Below are 18,474 nucleotides of genomic sequence, written 5' to 3'. Positions count from 1 at the left end.
GAAGTCTCTCTCCCCCACGTCTTCCGCTCATGCTCTCTCTCTCTAAAGTAAATAAATCTTTTTTAAAAAAGATAAGTATTTTACTTAAATTAATGTTCCTTATGACTAAATCTTGCCTTTGAAGTGCCAGATTTTTCAAGTTTTATTAATACTTCAAACAGAAAGTACTTAGAAATTGGGCGCCTGGATGGCTCAGTCGTTAAGCATCTGCCTTCGGCTCTGGTAACAATCCCAGTATCCTGGGATCAAGCCCCACATCGGGCTCCCAGCTCAGTGGGGAGCCTGCTTCTCTTCCTGCTTGCACGCGCTCTCTCTCTCTCAAATAAATAAATAAAATCTTAAAAAAAAAAAAATTTCACATATTGCCCCATCTTGTTAAAACAAGTATATTAAATATAATTTGCCAATGGGTTAGCCTGGTGATGGGTATTAAAGAGGGCACGTTCTGCATGGAGCACTGGGTGTTACATGCAAACAATGAATCATGGAACACTACATCAAAAACTAATGATGTAATGTATGGTGGTTAACGTAACATAAAAAAAATGTATATAATTTACCTTTTCCTTGTTGACCTCTCATCATTCTATCATCTGGTTAACTGAGCTTAAATAAAGTCATGTATTCAAAGGCTTGTTCCTAGTACTAGTATTTTGCATATGCTGCTCTCTGCTTTGAAATACCCTTTCAGGTTTCTTGCTTTGTGATTCCTGCTTAGTCTTTATTTTTATTTTTTTAAGTACGCTCCACACCCAGCATGGAGCCCAATGTGTGACTTGAACTCATGACCCTGAGGTCGAGACCTGAGCTGAGATCAAGTGTTGGATGCTTAACTGACTTGAGCCGCCCAGACGCCCCAAATTCCTACTTAGTCTTTAATACACACTTAGACATCTCGAACTCTAATGACAGACCCCTGCTTACCAAGTTACAGTTAGTTGCTCCCACTATTCTTTTAAAACTCCATTACTTATTGGGTCACATAAATATTTGTTTGCTTGCCTGTCTTCCTTAGGCCTCAGACTCCTTGTGGGCAGGGTCTCTGTTACACATTAAGTGTCACAGATAGCACCTAGAAATATATTCAGTTGTAAGTAACCCAATGAAGAGAACTTTAAACAAATGAGATATTCTTCTCACATGAAAGAAACCAGACGTAGGTATTTGCTCAGCACCTCAGTGATACCATCTAAGACCCAGCTTCCTTGTCTTTGCTCTCTGCCATCCTAAGTGTATTGGCTCTCATATTCAGGCTTGTTTTAAGATGGTTAACACTTTTAGATAATGTTAACATTTTGATAACATTTTTTAGATAAAGGTCCTCCCTTGAAGGCAGAAAGTATTTCCAACTGCATCTTCCCTTATGATCAGGAAGAGGGAAGGCTATGCTTGAAGCCACCCCTAGGGCTTATTGGCTGTGTATAGCATCTGGCACATAGTAAGTGTGCAAAGAATATTTGAAGAATGGCTGACTAGCCCCATGGAGGATATACAAGGCTCTTTGCTGACATTGAGAATTCCCAGACTGCTGTGATTTTTATTTTTTTTTTAAGATTTTATTTATTTATTCATGAGAGACAGTGGGAGAGAGAGAGAGGGAGAAGCAGGCTCCCAAGGAGCAGGGAGCCGGACGCAGGACTCGATCCCAGGACCCCGGGATCATGACCCGAGCCGAAGGCAGACGCTCAACCATCTGAGCCACCCAGGCGCCCAACTGCTGTGATTTTTAATGTACTTCTGTTTTTCCTGGTCTTTATTTTTTCCCTCCCTATCTTGACATTATTATTTGTGTCCTTGCTTCTATCCTGCTGCCTTATTATTACACCTGATTAAGAGCTTAAGGAGTAAAGCCCATGCAGTTTCAAGTGTTGCTCTCTACTTGATTTCATTCTTTCTATACCTGTGTAATTTTCAGCATAATCAAGCTATAGAACTTTTTTTTTTAAGATTTATGTGTTTAGAGAGAGAGTGAGCATGCTCAGGGGGAAGGGGCAGAGAGGGAGAGAATCTTGAGCAGACTGCCTGCTGAGCACGGAGCCCGATGCCCAACACGGGGCTTGATCCCATGACCCTAAGATCATGACCCTAGCCAAAATCAAGAGTCAGATGCTTAACCGACTGAGCCACCCAGGTGCCCCAAGCTATAGAACATTTTTGTCATCCCAGAAAATATGTTTGATCTTTGAAACAAATTTGAATGAAGTTTATACTGTTCAACAAGTGGGTTAAATAGGTAGGAACTTTAGGGTTCTTTAGGATGTGACTTACATTATTCCACAATAACATTTTTATTAGCTTTTGGGTGATTAATTATCACAGTTAAAATCCGGGGGGGGGGAATCCCCAGACTGCACTGTAAAAGGCCTCCCAGATGGTGTTCATGATAAGAAAAAACACTTTGGTCAAATTTTTTTTTTAATTTAGTATGATATTATCTGGACTAAAACAGAAAATGAGCTGTCTTGGATGGTGAAGATGCTGAGATTCATTCTTTCAAGGACTGAAATTTATTTTAATAATTGCATCAAAATCTTCCTAAAATATATTTTTTCATGCCTTCTTAACCAGATTACTGTTTGTTTAATATAGTTTAGCTCTTGTTAATTCAGGGCCATTGCACTGGATTATTCATACTCATCAGTTTTTATATTATACATTGATATCCCCATTGTATGTCAGATTGTTTTAATTCTATTTGAATGACTTGGGTTTCTTTTAAACTTCTGGTTTTGCTTTTTGTATTTTTTCTCCCATTGATAGAGACTTCTTATCCCTGTCAGTATGCTGGCCATGGGCATCCCTCACACACCGTTTTTGGTTTTGGTTTTTGTCTTTTTTCCTTGTACCTCCTTTTTAATGTAGTAACACCTATTTGATGTAAACTTAAAAAGTTATCTACTGAGTAGCTTGCACAAGATGTGCTATTAGGGTGAGAGAAAAAATACTAAGAATTCCACAACTTTTTTTTTTAAGATTTTATTTATTTATTTGAGAGAAGAGAATGAGAGATAGAGAGCACGAGAGGGGGTAGGGTCAGAGGGAGAAGCAGACTCCCTGCTGAGCAGGGAGCCGGTGTGGGACTCGATCCTGGGACTCCAGGATCATGACCTGAGCCGAAGGCAGCCGCTTAACCAACTGAGCCACCCAGGCGCCCTCCACAACTTTTTATCTCATTCTTTTTAATTTCTAATTTGTGTATGTTTTATAATGTATATAATATAATATTAGTACAGTAATACCACTTTTACAACATACAGATAGTTGGTTTCGTGTGCAAAATTTTTTTTTTTTTTACTGCTAGAGAGTATATGATCAAAGAAGACTACAAGACTAGGGACACCTGGGTGGCTCAGTCATTGGGCATCTGCCTTCGGCTCGGGTCATGATCCCAGGGTCCTGGGATCGAGCCCTGCATCGGGCTCCCTGCTCGGCGGGAAGCCTGCTTCTGCCTCTCCCAGTCCCCCTGCTTGTGTTCCCTCTCTCGCTGTTTCTCATTCTGTAAAAAAAAAAAAATTTTTAAAAAAAAAAAAAAAGACTACAAGACTAGAAAACTGAAGTAATTTCTTTCCTAATTTCCATTTCTTTTTCAGGAGCTCCTTTTTTCTTTCTTTTTATGGTAGCCTAATTTTTTCATGCATGCAGTATTCTTATGTCTCAGAGAATGTTATTTATAGTTCTTTGTTGTTTTCTGCTGCTGTTACCTGTGATCCCTTTATCTTTTAGATTTGTTGTTTTTATTTGGTCTCTCAAGCTTATCTTAAAGGACTGATTATCCATGTTGGCCATTCATATTGGAGTGAGCCCTAAAAAGCTAATTAGAACACCTGTGTAGGGCTTGTCCCTAGTGGATCCCTATAAGGGTTCTGCTGAGAGATTGCAGCCTGGCTGTTAGGATATTGGAGGTAAAAGAAAAGGAGGTGGGGTGGAGTTAAGAAGGAAATTTCCTTTTAATTTCCATGATTTTATTCCAGCACCTCACCCCTCCTCTCTGCTTTGCCTTATGTCTAGACCTCTCCAGAGACTAAGCCTCATGTGTCCCGTCATGACTGAGGAGAGAGAGTTGTTGATGCTGCTCCTCTTTTCAGCTCCCCAGCCTTTTTCTGAGGTGCTTCAGATTTCTGAGCCTTACAGGACTCTGTAGGGCAGGTTGCTTGACATTTCAACCATGACTCTAAACTGCAGTCACACAGCAAAGCAGAGGAGGGGAAACCTAAGGCATTTACCATTCCTCTGTTCCTTCTTACATGGTGCTCTTCTAGTTTCATCGCAGGTAGAGTTTGGTGTCTGTTTTTATTCTCTTTGTTTAAAGTAACTGTTAGGTTTAAAAAGCAGATTACAGAATAATCTGGACAGCTCAGTTAACCAAGAACATACTTTTTTTTCTTTTTTAAGATTTTATGTATTTATTTGACAGAGAGTTAGCAAGAGCAGGAACACAAGCAGGGGGCGTGGGAGAGGGAGAAGCAGACTCCCCGCCGAGCAGGGAGCCCAATGTGGGGCTCGATCCCAGGACCCTGGGATCATGACCTGAGCCGAAGGCAGACGCTTAATGGCTGAGCCACCCAGGAGCCCCGAACATATTTTTAGTTTGGCCTCTTTTTTTGTTTGTTTTTATAACAGCCTACGTATGTATAGAGAGACGCAATGTACATTAAAAAGAATCTGGAAGTTTATATACCAAGATGTTAATAGTTATGTGGATGGTGAGTTGTTTGGGTTTTTTGTTTCATTTTTTTTAATGAGTATCTGTGATTTTTATAATGATCCCTATTGTATAATACATATTACAGAGTTCCTTGTGATTTTAATGATACTGAAACTTGTTTCTGCTTTTATTTTTCAGATTAACAAAATATATTGTGTTACTATGTTTCACTAAATTTTTGAAGGCTGTGGGACTTTTTGAATCATATGATCTCCTAAAAGCAGTTCACATTGTTCAGTTCATTTTTATATTAAAACTTGGGTGAGTGTGGTTCTTTTTTCCTTAATGTCTTATTTATTTGAAACTTCTGTTTTAACTGATTATCTTTAGGAAATTTTAGATAAAATATTTTGTGCTATTTATTCCTCCTTACACTATAATAGCGTGCCAAAACTAGACTTGTACTATAGTTTGTGTTAAAGAGATTTTTGCACATTTCTTTTCTTTTTTTTTTAAGATTTTATTTATTTATTTGAGAGAGAGAGAATGAGAGATAGAGAGCACAAGAGGGAAGAGGGTCAGAGAGAGAAGCAGACTCCCTGCTGAGCAGGGAGCCCGATGTGGGACTCGATCCTGGGACTCCAGGATCATGACCTGAGCCGAAGGCAGTTGCTTAACCAACTGAGCCACCCAGGCGCCCTGCACATTTCTTTTAATGTTCAGCTTAACAGAGGATTGCTGAATTTTCACATCCGTTTCAGCATTCAGTCTATGCAGGATCTCCTATCAGTTAGCCTCTGAAGAGCTCCACTGTACACCCCTGAGAGAGTAAGAGTGTAAAGGGCAGATAATTTCTTAGTATTTTCATAAAAATAGTTTTGACCCCACAGTCTCCCTAAAAGAGTCTCCAGGCCCTAGGAATTCCCAAACCATACCACTGGTGTAGTTCGGCCTTCCAGCAGGCATAGAATGTAACCTGAGACTTGTCTTGGCACAGACGTTCCTTATTTTCCAAGTTAAACTGTGCTGGGCTTTGTTCACGATGTGCTCCCTTCACAGAGCAGGGTCCTCATATAAAATAAATTTTACATTATTCTGCACATAGTAAGAAATTCTCTCTGAATAAAGTTTCTTTGGACTTGAGATTGATAGTGACCACTCTCTGTTAATAAAAGTCTGTTAAAGACTCCAGGGAGTTAATTTTAGTAATTATGGAAAGTGATTCTTGACTAGGAAATTTTAAGTAATCAGTTGTATGTGTTTTTATATAACCATTTTGGGAATGTGAAAAGTAAGGACATTTTTAATTTCTGGTATTTCAAGATTTGTTATTAAGTTTTGGAGAAGATAGGAATTTTTTTTTTTTTTTTGTATTTCAAAGTATAAAAAAATACCGAGACCCCTTTCTTTTATGGCTTGTGAACTGGTTCTGAAGCCTTTACAAAATAAGAGTTCCCCAGATGTTCCAATGGAAGCCTTAGTAGAATAAATACTGTTCTCCACTATAATTTTTTTAGATGGTAACATACCTTTCAAGTTGTAGTATGTTCGTTTAAAGTGAGTATCTTTACTTAACATCACACTTTGTATATTAGATTAATGTTAATATATTAATGTTTCCTTATTCACAGGACTGCATTTTTTATGGTTTTGTTTCAAAAGCCATTTTCTTCTGGGAAAAGTATTACCAAACACCAGGTGAGTTTTTTCCACAATCCTTTTTTCCTAGCAGCTTCCTAGTCGTTAGACCAGGAGAAGTGCTCTTTCGTTGATCAGAGTTACTTAAATGATTTAAGTACACAGCAGAACATTTCCATAGTTAAGTTGCTATTGACTTGCTTTTCAGTATCGAGGCTTCAAGAATAAACTGTGTATTAAGATAACAGAATGTTTAAAAATGGAGAAGAGTAGAAAAATTTTAAGGTATAAAGTAATTTTTTTTTTTTAATGTAGGACTCTATTCTAAAGATTTCTAAATTTGACGTGGAGACATGCCCAAAAGCCTAGGACAAATGTCATTAGGAGGCAGATAAAGCATAGGGGTTAAGACTGAGGACTGTCGAGTCAGACAAATTCAGATTCTGTTTGTCCTCCTTACAAAGTCTTACTTTGAGCAAGTTACTAATTTTTCTCTACCTCAATTTTCTCACCTGTAAAATGGAGTTAATAATACCTTTGTAATGGAGCTGTGAGGAATGAATGAATTAATACATATAAAGTTCCTGAAATAGTGCCCAGCATATAGTCAGCAAACAATACGTATTAGCTGTCACCCTTGTCATCATTATTTTCTTTAGGTACCTGAGGTTCAGGATGCATACCAGAAATGTCTTGTATTCGGTATTGTCACCTCACATTATTATCTCTTTGGAGAGTTGTTAGACCGTACTATGTGTTTGCTTTGTGCAGCAACTTAGAAACCTGTGCCATGACTTTTATTAGAATGACAAATTTATGTATCTCTGTTTTAGAGACCATGCATGTTTTAAAAATAGGATTAACATTTTAATCCCCATCATAGCTTTTTTTCTCTCTTTTCAAGTAACTGAAGCTCTGAATATCTGATGGAAAAGAATTTAAAGACTAAAACATCACGTGTTCTAGCAAACTAGTGAGAAACTTGAAAAAAAACCACAAATTTGTATTTTATAGAAAAAGATTTCAAGCTCTAACAGCAGACAAGAATATAGAAAATGGAAAACAGAATACTGTCTTACAAATCTAGATTTAGTCAAGGGATCTTAACATTTTCTTTTTAAGTTCAAAATATGTGATTATTTTTAAAAATGTAATTATTTAGCCTTTAAAATATCTAAGTGCTACCATTATTTTCTTTCCCTGTATATTTTATTTAAGATTTTGAGATACTAGCAAGACATACGACTAAAATTTTTAACTTTTTGTTTCCGTTCCTAGTGGATCAAAATATTTAAACATGCAGTTGCTGGGTGTATCATTTCACTCTTGTGGTTTTTTGGCCTCACTCTTTGTGGACCACTAAGGTAAATAAAAATGCGTATTTTGAATGTTTACTTATATTTCTTAATTTTGAATATTAGTTTTATTCCATTATATTTTATGTCAAGTATTTATGTTAAGTTATATACAAATGCTTCTCTCACTCCTATAGCATTGGATACAACTCAATACTTACTTATATGGGGGGGCTGACAAAACCTGTTTAATTTGTGGACTGTTTTTTGGTGGACACTGTAAATGTATTGTTCATGATCTGTTGTGATATTTTACTAGTTAAGAGTTCAAACAGTTTCAGAAAATTTTTAACATAGGTGGTTTTTTATCATCCATTGGTGATCCCTTTTAGCAACTGTTTTTAGAAACTAAAAGGTGTGAAATGGTAAATAAAAACCAGTAGGAAAGCAAAATTTGGGGGGCACCTGCGTGGCTCAGTCAGTTAAGTGTCTGCCTTCGGCTCAGGTCATGATCCCAGGGTCCTGGGATCAAACCCCAAGTTGGGCTCTCTACTTACTGGGGAGCCTGCTTCTCCAGCTCCCTCTGCCTGCTTATGCGTGTGCTCTCTCTCTCAAATAAATAAAATCTTGGGACACCTGGGTGGCTCAGTCAGTTAAGCATCTGCCTTCGGCTCAGGTCATGATCTCAGGGTCCTGGGATCAAGTCCCACATCGGGCTCCTGGCTCAATGGAGAGTCTGCTTCTCCCTCTATCCTTTCCCCCTGCTTGTGATCTCACACTCTCTTTCTCTCTCTCTCTCTCACTCAATAAATAAAATCTTTTTTTAAAGAATTTCTTTCCTGTGAGATTATATTTTGTTCTGTATGTTATTAAATCACTGTCCCTATGTGTTAGGGAAGAAAGGCAGAAAATTGTTAAATTCTTACTTCTTATTTAGTCTTATATTTCCCATCTTACAACCCATCACTACCACCAGCTCCTCTACCAACACTGCCCCTCTCATTCTTTTATTAAAACCATCAGGAACCTCTGGGTGGCTCAGTTGGTTAAGTCTTCAACTCTTGATTTCAGCTCAGGCCATTATCTCAGGCTCCTGAGATCAAGCACTGCATTGGGCTCTGTGCTCAGCATGGAGTCTGCTTGTCCCTCTCCCTCTGCTCCTTCCCCCTCTTGTGCACTCTCTCTCTTAAATAAATTAATTTAATTTAAGAAACAAACAAAAACAGGGGGGCCTGGGTGGCTCAGTTGGTTAAGCGGCTGCCTTCGGCTCAGGTCATGGTCCCAGGGTCCTGGGATCCGAGCCCCGCATCCAGCTCCCTGCTCAGCGGAGAGCCTGTTTCTCCCTCTCCCTCTGCCAGCCGCTCTGCCTACTTATGCTCTGTCTGTGTCAAATAAAATCTTAAAAAAAAAAAAAAACAGCCATCGTGCAGGGGTGCCTAGGTGGCTCGGTCGGTTAAGTATCTAACTGTTGATTTCAGCTCAGGTCTTGATGTCAGGGTCATGAGATCGAGGCCTCAGCAGGCTCTGTGCTGGTGTGGAGCCTGCTTGGGATTGTCTCTCTGTCCTTCTCCCTCTACCCCCATCCCCATTTGCATGAGTGTGTGCTTGCTTTCTCGCAAAAAAGAAAAGAATTGCATGATTTTCTTTTTGAGGGAGGGGCAGAGGGAGAGAGAGAATCTTAAATAGGCTCCCCACCCAGGTTGGAACCCCATGCTGGGCTCCATCTCACAACCCAGAGACCATAACCTGAGCCAAAATCAAGAGTCGGACACCTAACCAACTGAGCCACCCAGATGCCCCATGCAATTTCTTGATTAGAAAGACTCCTTAGGTGTTCCATAGCCTGTCTTATTTTAGGTTGGGATTACTTTGCTGATATATTTATTTTCTTAAATTGTATCTCGCAGTTATTAATAGAATTAAAGTTAGCACTGCTGTGTTCTGTTACAGATTTTTGAGTAAAGAGGAAAAATGAAAATTTTTTAAAAGAGCAGCTAAAAATCTTAAGATGTAGATCCTATAAGCCCTGTTTTGGCTGGTGATAATGTTTTTCAGGGGTTTTTTTTGGTTTTTAAGATTTTATTTATTTGTCAAAGAGAGAGAGAGAGAAAGCACAAGCAGGGGAGGCGGCAGGCAGAGGGAGAAGCAGGGTGGGGAGCCCGATGTGGGACTTGATTCCAGGACCCTGGAATCATGACCTGAGCCAAATGCCAATACGTAGCCGACTGAGCCACCCAGGTGTCCCAGGTTTTTTTTTTTTTTAATATTTCATACATATAAAGGAGTAAATATGAATAAGAATGTTTAATAATAAAGTGGGGGCACTTGGGTGGCTCAGCCAGTTAAGTGTCTGACTCTGTTTCGGCACAGGTCATGATCTCATGGGTCGTGGGATTGAGCCCCACATTGGGCTCCCTCTGCCCCTCCCTCTTCCTCTCTAAAAAAAAAAAAAAAAGCAGGGCATCTGCTTGAGTTTCCCTCTGTCCCTCCCCCCCCACTCTCTTTTCTGTCTCTCAGTTAAATAAATAAATCTTCAAAAAAATAATAATAAAGTGAACCTTCATGTATCTAACACTCAACCCCCAAAATAAAACTTTACCAGTACCTTTGAAGCCCTGTGTGCCACTCCTGACTGTGTCCCCATCTCCCCCTACCCTTGGGTGTAATCAGCATCTTAAGGTTTGGTTTTCATTTTCTTGGTTTTCTGTATAGTTTTTTCACATATGTATATATGTCTTTTTTATGTTTAATTGTTTTTTTAATGTTTGCAAGTTTTTTACTTTGTATGAATAGAATTACATTGCATGCATGTTCTACAGCATACTTTTTCCATTTAATGTTATGTTTGATACTTGCCCATATTGATACATGTAAGATATATATAGTTCATTCATTTTGACGGCAGTTTTTTGAAATATGATTCATATACCATAACATTCATTCTTTTTATGTTAGTCCATTTGGGCTGCTATAACAAATACTGTATTGACTGGGTGGCACTTTTTTTTTCTTTTTTAAGATTTATTTATTTCAGAGAGCTTGCATGAGCCGGGGGAGGAACGGAGAGAGAGAGAGAGAGAGAGAGAAAAGCAGACTCCCCACTTAGTGTAGAGCCTGACATGGGGCTCAGTCCCAGGACCCTAAGATCATGACCTAAGCCAAAATCAAGAATTGGAAGCTTAGGGGTGCCTGGGTGGCGCAGATGGTTAAGCGTCTGCCTTCGGCTCAGGTCATGATCCCAGAGTCCTGGGATCGAGCCCTGCATCAGGCTCCCTGCAGCAGGGAGCCTCCTTCTCCCTTTCCTTCTCCTGCTCCCCCTGCTTGTGCTCTCTTGCTCTTTCTGTCAAATAAATAAATAAATAACATCTTAAAAAAAAAAAAAAAAGAATTGGAAGCTTAACCAACTGAGCCACCCAGGTGTCCCATAGACTGGGTGGCTTTTAAACCACACAAATTTATTTCTTAGTTCTGGAGACTAGGAAGTCTAATATCAAGGTGAGGCAGACTTGTCTGGTGAGGGACTGCTTCCAGGTTCATAGACAGCTATCTTTTCTCAATAACCTCATAGAGCAGAATGAGCAAAGAGAATACTCTTGTAGTCTTTTTTAATGAGGACTCTAATCTCACTAATGAAGGAGGGTTCCACCCTCATGACCTATGCACCCCAAAGGCCCCAATTCCAAACACCATCACACTGGGGATTGGGTTTAACATATGAATTTAGGGGGGACTCAAACATGCAGTCTATACCAGATTTAAAGTGTACAATTCACGGGCACCTAGGTGGCTCGGTTGGTTAAGTGTCTGCCTTCGGCTCAGGACATGATCCCAGGGTTCTGGGATCAAGTCCTGCACAGGGCTCCTTGTTCAACGGGAAGCCTGCTTCTCCCTCTCCCTCTGCCTGCTGCTTCCCCTGCTTGTGCTCGCTCTCTGTCTCTCTCTGTCAAATAAATAAATAAAATATTTAAAAATAAACCATTCTCTTAAAAAATAAAAAGTGTACAATTCAGCATTTCTTAATATATTCATAGAATCATTCATTTCTATTGCTGTACAATAGTCTATTGAATGGATATATTCTATATTATTCTCTTACCAGTGACATTTAGGTTGGGGCTACTGCAAACATAGCTGATGGGAGCAACCTTCTAAGTGTTTCTTTGTACACGTATGCAAGAAATTGATGTGATATAATCCTACAGGTTGTACCATTTCAGCTTCTTTTTTTCCTCCTCTTTTTTTCTCTTTTAATTAAATAAGCTCCATGCCGAACATGGGGCTTGAACTCACCACCGAGATCAGGAGTGGGGTGCTCTACCAGCTGAGCCAGCCAAGTGCCCCTAGTCTCAGCCTTTCTGAGGTAGATAAGGCCAAAAGATAGATTATTCCAAAGCAGTTGTCCCTATTTATTTTTCTCAGTGTTTTATGAAATCAAGGGGAAATATTTATTTTCTCTTACTGTAGTTGAATTCATGCTTCTTGGTGAAGATCAGATATATTTTATGAATGATAATATTGTATTTTTATAGGACTTTGCTGCTATTTGAACACAGTGATATTGTTGTCATCTCACTACTCAGTGTTTTATTCACTAGTTCTGGAGGAGGACCAGCAAAGGTACAATTTTCTGTTATTAGACACTTGAAAATTGGAATTTATACATGTAAAATATTATCCAAACCAATTAAATAAAATCTTTACCATTTAAGAGAATGCAGGGGCTTTTTCTGTTAATTTTAACTTTTCCTTACAAACTTTTTTTTTTACTTTTTATTCTGAAATCATCATGTATTCATAGGAGGTTGCAAAAATAGCACCAAGAGTGCCCTTCACTCAATTTCAATGGTAATTTCTTACCCAACTCAAGTATATTATCAAAACCAAGAAATTGGGCGCATGGGTGGCTCAGTGGTTAAGCGTTCGCCTTTGGTTCGAGTCATGATCCCAGGGTCCTGGGATCAAGCCTCGCATCGGGCTCCCTGCTCAGTGGGAAGTGTGCTTCTCCCTCTCCCACTCCCCCTGCTTGTGTTTGCTCTCTTGCTGTGTCTCTCTGTCAAATAAATAAATACATAAAATCTTAAAAGCAAAACTAAGAAATTGACATTGGTATAATCCATAGACCTATTCAAGACACAGAACAGGTTGATCACCACAGAGATCTCCATCGTGCTGTACCCAGGCCTCTTACCCACCTCATTCTTTTTTTTTTTTTTTAAGATTTTTATTTATTTATTTGACAGAAACACAGCGAGAGAAGGAACACAAGCAGGAGGAGTGGGAGAGGGAGAAGCAGGCCTCCCGCAGAGCAGGTAGCCCGACGCGGGGCTCAATCCCAGGACCCTGGGATCATGACCTGAGCCGAAGGCAGATGCCTAATGGCTGAGCCACCCAGGCGCCCCCGCCTACCTCATTCTTTACCCTTATCCATCATTTTTGGAAAACACCTAAGAACTTGTTATAAAGTCTAATGAATATCCAGCATTTTGCCAACTAGGCCTTATTTAAGTAACTTAAGTATTATCCTTTTTTCGTAAATGAGTCAAGAATCTGCAATTCCAAATTTTTATACCTACAGTATTTCTTTTTTACCAAAGTGTTTGCTGTGCGTGATGCATTGTCCCAATTACAGGGCAAAGTTGAAATAAAGACAAATAAGATGTAGTAGTCCCTGTTGCTCCCAAGTAATGGAGGCAGATGAATAAAATTAAGTGAACAAAATAACATGCCAAGTAGAGCAGAGAGACTACCCAACCCATAGATTTCAAATCGGATAATTAATATTAAAGCATATGCCACTCTTTATTTCATCTCATTCATAGAGTACTCCAAAATAAATGTCAACTAGATTGAAGCGTTTTATGGATAAAAATAAATATATAATATAAAATAGTCTTTTTTTTTTAAAGATTTTATTTATTTGAGACAGAAAGAGAGGGAGAGAGCACATGAGAGGGGGGAGGGTCAGAGGGAGAAGCAGACTCCCTGCCGAGCAGGGAGCCCGATGCGGGACTCAATCCTGGGACTTCAGGATCATGACCTGAGCCGAAGGCAGTCACCCAACCAACTGAGCCACCCAGGTGCCCCAAAATAGTCTTAATATAGTATAATAATACATAAAATATATGTAAATATATGTAAATATGCAACATGCAATACGAATATATGTATAAAGTAATATATATAAATGTGATATACTATAATATGTAAAATAACATAAATAGAGCTATAAATGTAATATAAAAAACATCATATGTAATGTAAAATATAGATGGATAATTACAAGCAAAGAACTCTCTGAGCATAAAAGCAGTGGGAAAAAATCACAATGGGAAAACTCAGTACATTTGACTTCATAATGATTATAAGTTTCTGTGTAACAAATCGTTGTGCAGACAACAGCCAATGACAGAAAATTACCACAAGTAAAAGTTTTACATTTCTTTCAAAATATAAATTAGTAAAGTCAGTTAAGAAAAATGCGTAAGATTCTCAATAAAAATGAGCCAAGGGCAGCAAAAGACAACTCACAAAAGAAATACAAATGTTTTTAAAACATTAAAAAATATATATATATGGGAACCCTTGGATGGCTCAGTCGGTTAAGCCTTGACTCTTGGTTTCAGCTCAGGTCATGATCTCAGGGTCGTGAGATTGAGCCCCATGTCAGCTCCTTGTTCAGTATGGAGTCTGCTTGAGACTCTCTCCCTCTGCCCCTCTCCCCCTTTCTCTCAAATAAATAAGTCTTTTAAGAATATAATTTAAAATAAATAAAAATTTTGCTGCACTAATACTCAGAAATTAGAATATAAATCGTACATGTCATGCCATTAGTGTCTGTAATGAATCTGGGCATCTATTCAGGACACAGCATGTTTTTTTTCTTAGTTATGACTGAAGCACTACAGAATTCTCAGTTGCCCTCTTTAACAAAAGATTAAATTCTATTCTCCATATCTGGATATTGTTGATACTGTCACTGTCATTCTAATATAATGAAAATTATGAAACTTAAAATTGTGTGGTTTATGTATACTGGCTTTTGTCAAGATATCCATCCACCACACTAAGAATTTATCAAGTGTAGTGGTAATCATGTTAATGAATAGAATAGGATTCTCACTTTAAATTTTAACTTTTATTTAATGAAAGTATGTGGCAGTATACCTGTACATTTATAAATACAGAATGTATAATAATGCTATTTAGATGGCTTTTATACCCAAAATTCTGAAGTATTTGCATAAACTAGGCAGTATGTTCTTCCTGATTTTCTTTTGTCAAAATCCTTTCCTGGGGTGAGAATATAAACTTATAAAAAATTCATCAGCTTTGAAATGCTCTACACTTTTACTGGATATGAGAAATGACTTTGGGGGCGCCTGGGTGGTTCAGTTGTTAGGGTCGGGTCGTGATCCTCGGGTCCTGGGATGGGGGGCCCCCCCCCCCCGTCAGGTTTCCTGCTCAGCGGGAAGCCTGCTTCTCCATCTCCCGCTCCGCCCCCCCCCACCGCTTGTGTTTCCTCTCTCGCTCTCTCTCTCTGTCAAATAAATAAATAAAATCTTTAAAAAAAAAAGAAGAGAGGGGGCGCCTGGGTGGCTCAGTCTTAGTTAAGCGTCTACCTTGAACTCAGGTCATGATCCAGGGGTCTTGGATCAAGCCCCACATAGGGCTCCCTGCTCAGTGGAGAGCCTGCCTCTCTCTCTCTTCCTCTGCTGCTCCCCCTGCTTGTGATAAATAAAATCTTTAAAAAAAAAAAAATACTGCAAATTTATATTGTATAGTAGAAGGGCTTTAATGTGAGATGTTATTTTTTCTTTAAATATTTATATGAAAAACATTTTTCTTTAGCATTTGTATAGTCATGGTCTTAAAAATCAACTCTTAAAAAGCCATCCTTGGTAATATTTTCTTCATTTTCAGACAAGAGGGGCTGCTTTTTTCATTATTGCTGTGATCTGCCTATTGCTTTTCGACAATGATGATCTCATGGCTAAAATGGCTGAACACCGTATCCTTTTGCAATAGATTGGAGTAATTTAGTCTTGCAGAAAAATAGAAGACGGGCAGAATGGGACAAGAAGGAGGATTGAATTAAAATCAGTCATGAATGAAACTTCCATGGATTAATGTAGGTATTCAAGTAATGAATAAATTTATTCCAAACTAAATATTTTATAGCATCTCCATCAATATCTTCTACAGGGACAGTGAAAGAATATTTTAGAATGTCCTGGTGCTTAAAAAAAAATTTTTTTTTTGATTTGCCAGTCAACAAAATCACTCTGTTGGCTCCCTTGTAATAAATTCAACAATTTAAATGCTCAGTTTAGAAGTCAGTTGCAGGGGCGCCTGGGTGGCTCAGTCGTTAAGCGTCTGTCTGCCTTCGGCTCAGGTCATGATCCCAGCGTCCCGGGATCGAGCCCCGCGTCGGGCTCCCTGCTCCGCGGGAAGCCTGCTTCTCCCTCTCCCACTCCCCCTGCTTGTGTTCCCTCTCTCACTATGTCTCTCTCTGTCAAATAAATAAGTAAAATCTTTTAAAAAAAGAAAAAAGTCAGTTGCAATTACTAAATAGAAACTTCTTTAAAATTTAATGAAAAATCTTTGGCATCTTCTTGCCTGAAAGAAAAGCTGAAATTCCTTCACCTGGTGATCACTCTCTTGCTCTAAACTGTTATTTCTAATTGAGCTTCCACTCTTCTATAACCCCAACTTTCCAGTCAAATATGTATACTCGTTTTCCTCTACAGACATACCTTGTTCTTTCCTGTCCGTACACCTTTGCCCACTCCATTTAGCTGACCTTAGAACACCAGTTTTGATTCTTCTGGTTACTTATACTGTCCTTAAAGCCTGTCAGTTAAAAATAATAGTTTACTTTGTTATAGTAAAAGAGAGCGGTGTGACTTTGCAGAATTCCCGGTTGCTTGTGATATGCCACCCCTGCCCCTTTCTCCTTGCTACTTGCTTTACTGAGGCTTATGTGGTCAGTGATTTAGAAACAGATTTAGGACTGATTTGACATGTTCTGAAAGAGCAGCCTTAATTCCACGACAGTCGTGGTCCAAGAAGGTCCTTGCTCTTGTCCCTTTGTCCTACTTACGATATGCATGCATATGCTTTTGGAGGTTCACTACCAATATTTAACAACTATATCTCAAGCACTATTATAATTGTTATGGAAACAACGAAAGAAGTACAGGCCATTCCAGCTTGTAAATCATGTCCCAGAATTAAATCTTTAATTGTTTTGTTTTTAAGGGCAATGAACTGTTGCAAGTAGTCGGGTTTGGGGCCCCCAAACTAGTCTATAGTCAGCCTAAAATAATGTAGCTAAAATTTTAGGAGGACTTCAGGATTCAAAGAGTTAATATTTGGGATTTTTTTTTCCTTTACTGCAACTCACTTAGCTGAAGGACATCATGACAGTGCTCTAACTCACATGCTTTACACAGCCATTGCCTTCTTAGGTGTGGCAGATCACAAGGTATGTTCTTTATTCCTAACGAGCTCAAGAGATTGTGAAAAGTTGCAGCAACTGTAACTTTAAAAGTGCACTTAATTTTAAGTTACCAGTACTGCCTGACATTTAAGTAGTTCAGTAATTTGGGATATGGAAAAAACATAATAGCTCCATTTCTTCAAATATTATGTATTTAAGCATTGGGTATTGGACTGTGTGTTTCTAATGAAACTTATCTAATTTTACTCATAGGGTGGAGTATTGTTGCTAGTACTGGCTTTGTGTTGTAAAGTTGGTTTTCATACAGCTTCCAGAAAACTCTCTATAGATGTTGGTGGATCCAAACGTCTTCAAGCTTTATCCCATCTTGTTTCTGTGCTTCTCTTGTGCCCATGGGTCATTGTTCTTTCTGTGACAACTGAGGTAAGAGTAGGAATTTATCGGTAATAAGTAAAATGAATTGCTCTTACTAAAAAATTGTAGTTCAGTACATTGTATTTTATTTCACTTTGAGCTTGCAAGTACCTTAAATTATCATTGCTTTTTTTTATCATTTTTGAAAATTTTTGGAGTAAATTTATTGTTTATAGAAAATACAAATCAGGTACTATTACATTTATACATTCATCCTATTCCTGTGGCCCAAAGGAATCAATTAAAGAAACATTTATTAATTTGAGAGAGAGAGAGAATATGAGTGAGCTGGGGGAGGGGCAGAGGAAAAGGGACAAGCTGACTCTGTGCTGAGCCCATTGCAGGGCTTGATCCCACAACCCTGAGATCATGAGTTGGACACTTAACCGACTAGCCACCCAGACACTCCTAAAGAACCCGTTTTGTGGTTACTCTGTGTTACAAGGCTTGTGGGTCACCTAGTATGTATATAATTACTAAACCATAGTGCTTTTGCTTTTAATACTTTGGGGATTACTGGGAAATGTACTAATATTTTGCAGCTCTTATATCTTGGCATTTTATGAATCATTGAGTTAGAATATTTGTTTAAATATAAAGGGATTAACTAAAACATAAGATGTGAACTTTATTCTGGTGTAGTACTAACAATTTATTTTTTTTCTTTTTTTAATTTCTAGAGTAAAGTCGAGTCTTGGTTTTCTCTCATTATGCCTTTCACAACAGTTATCTTTTTTGTCATGATCCTGGATTTCTATGTCGATTCCATTTGTTCAGTCAAAATGGAAGTTTCCAAATGTGCCCGCTATGGATCCTTTCCCATATTTATTAGTGCTCTACTTTTTGGAAATTTTTGGACACATCCAATAACAGACCAGCTTCGAGCTATGAACAAAGCAGCACACCAGGAAAGCACTGAACATGTCCTGTCTGGAGGAGTGGTAGTGAGCGCTATATTCTTCATTTTGTGTGAGCATTTTCCCCCTCAGGAAATTTCATCTCATGGGTTCCCATGTTGAAAT

General features: G+C 38.6%; 1 protein-coding gene across 1 annotated transcript in view; it reads left to right on the top strand.

The window, feature by feature from the left end:
• The window catches only part of SLC30A5 (solute carrier family 30 member 5), a 35,782-nt gene that overhangs the window by 3,964 nt on the left and 13,344 nt on the right, over window positions 1-18,474 (top strand). The window contains exons 2-9 of the mRNA XM_025892881.2: window positions 4,844-4,966; window positions 6,277-6,343; window positions 7,562-7,647; window positions 12,108-12,195; window positions 15,499-15,586; window positions 16,986-17,062; window positions 17,291-17,461; window positions 18,133-18,421. Of these exons, the coding sequence (XP_025748666.2) occupies window positions 4,844-4,966; window positions 6,277-6,343; window positions 7,562-7,647; window positions 12,108-12,195; window positions 15,499-15,586; window positions 16,986-17,062; window positions 17,291-17,461; window positions 18,133-18,421 (989 nt within the window). The remainder of the gene's footprint in view (window positions 1-4,843; window positions 4,967-6,276; window positions 6,344-7,561; window positions 7,648-12,107; window positions 12,196-15,498; window positions 15,587-16,985; window positions 17,063-17,290; window positions 17,462-18,132; window positions 18,422-18,474) is intronic.

This window comes from Callorhinus ursinus, unplaced genomic scaffold (assembly GCF_003265705.2).
Source record: "Callorhinus ursinus isolate GAN/ISIS: 27379988/994484 unplaced genomic scaffold, GSC_fseal_2.0 scaffold23, whole genome shotgun sequence".
NCBI lineage: Eukaryota > Metazoa > Chordata > Mammalia > Carnivora > Otariidae > Callorhinus > Callorhinus ursinus.
The sequence above is the reverse complement of the archived record's forward strand: the minus strand, read 5'-3'. Positions and strand labels throughout refer to the sequence as shown.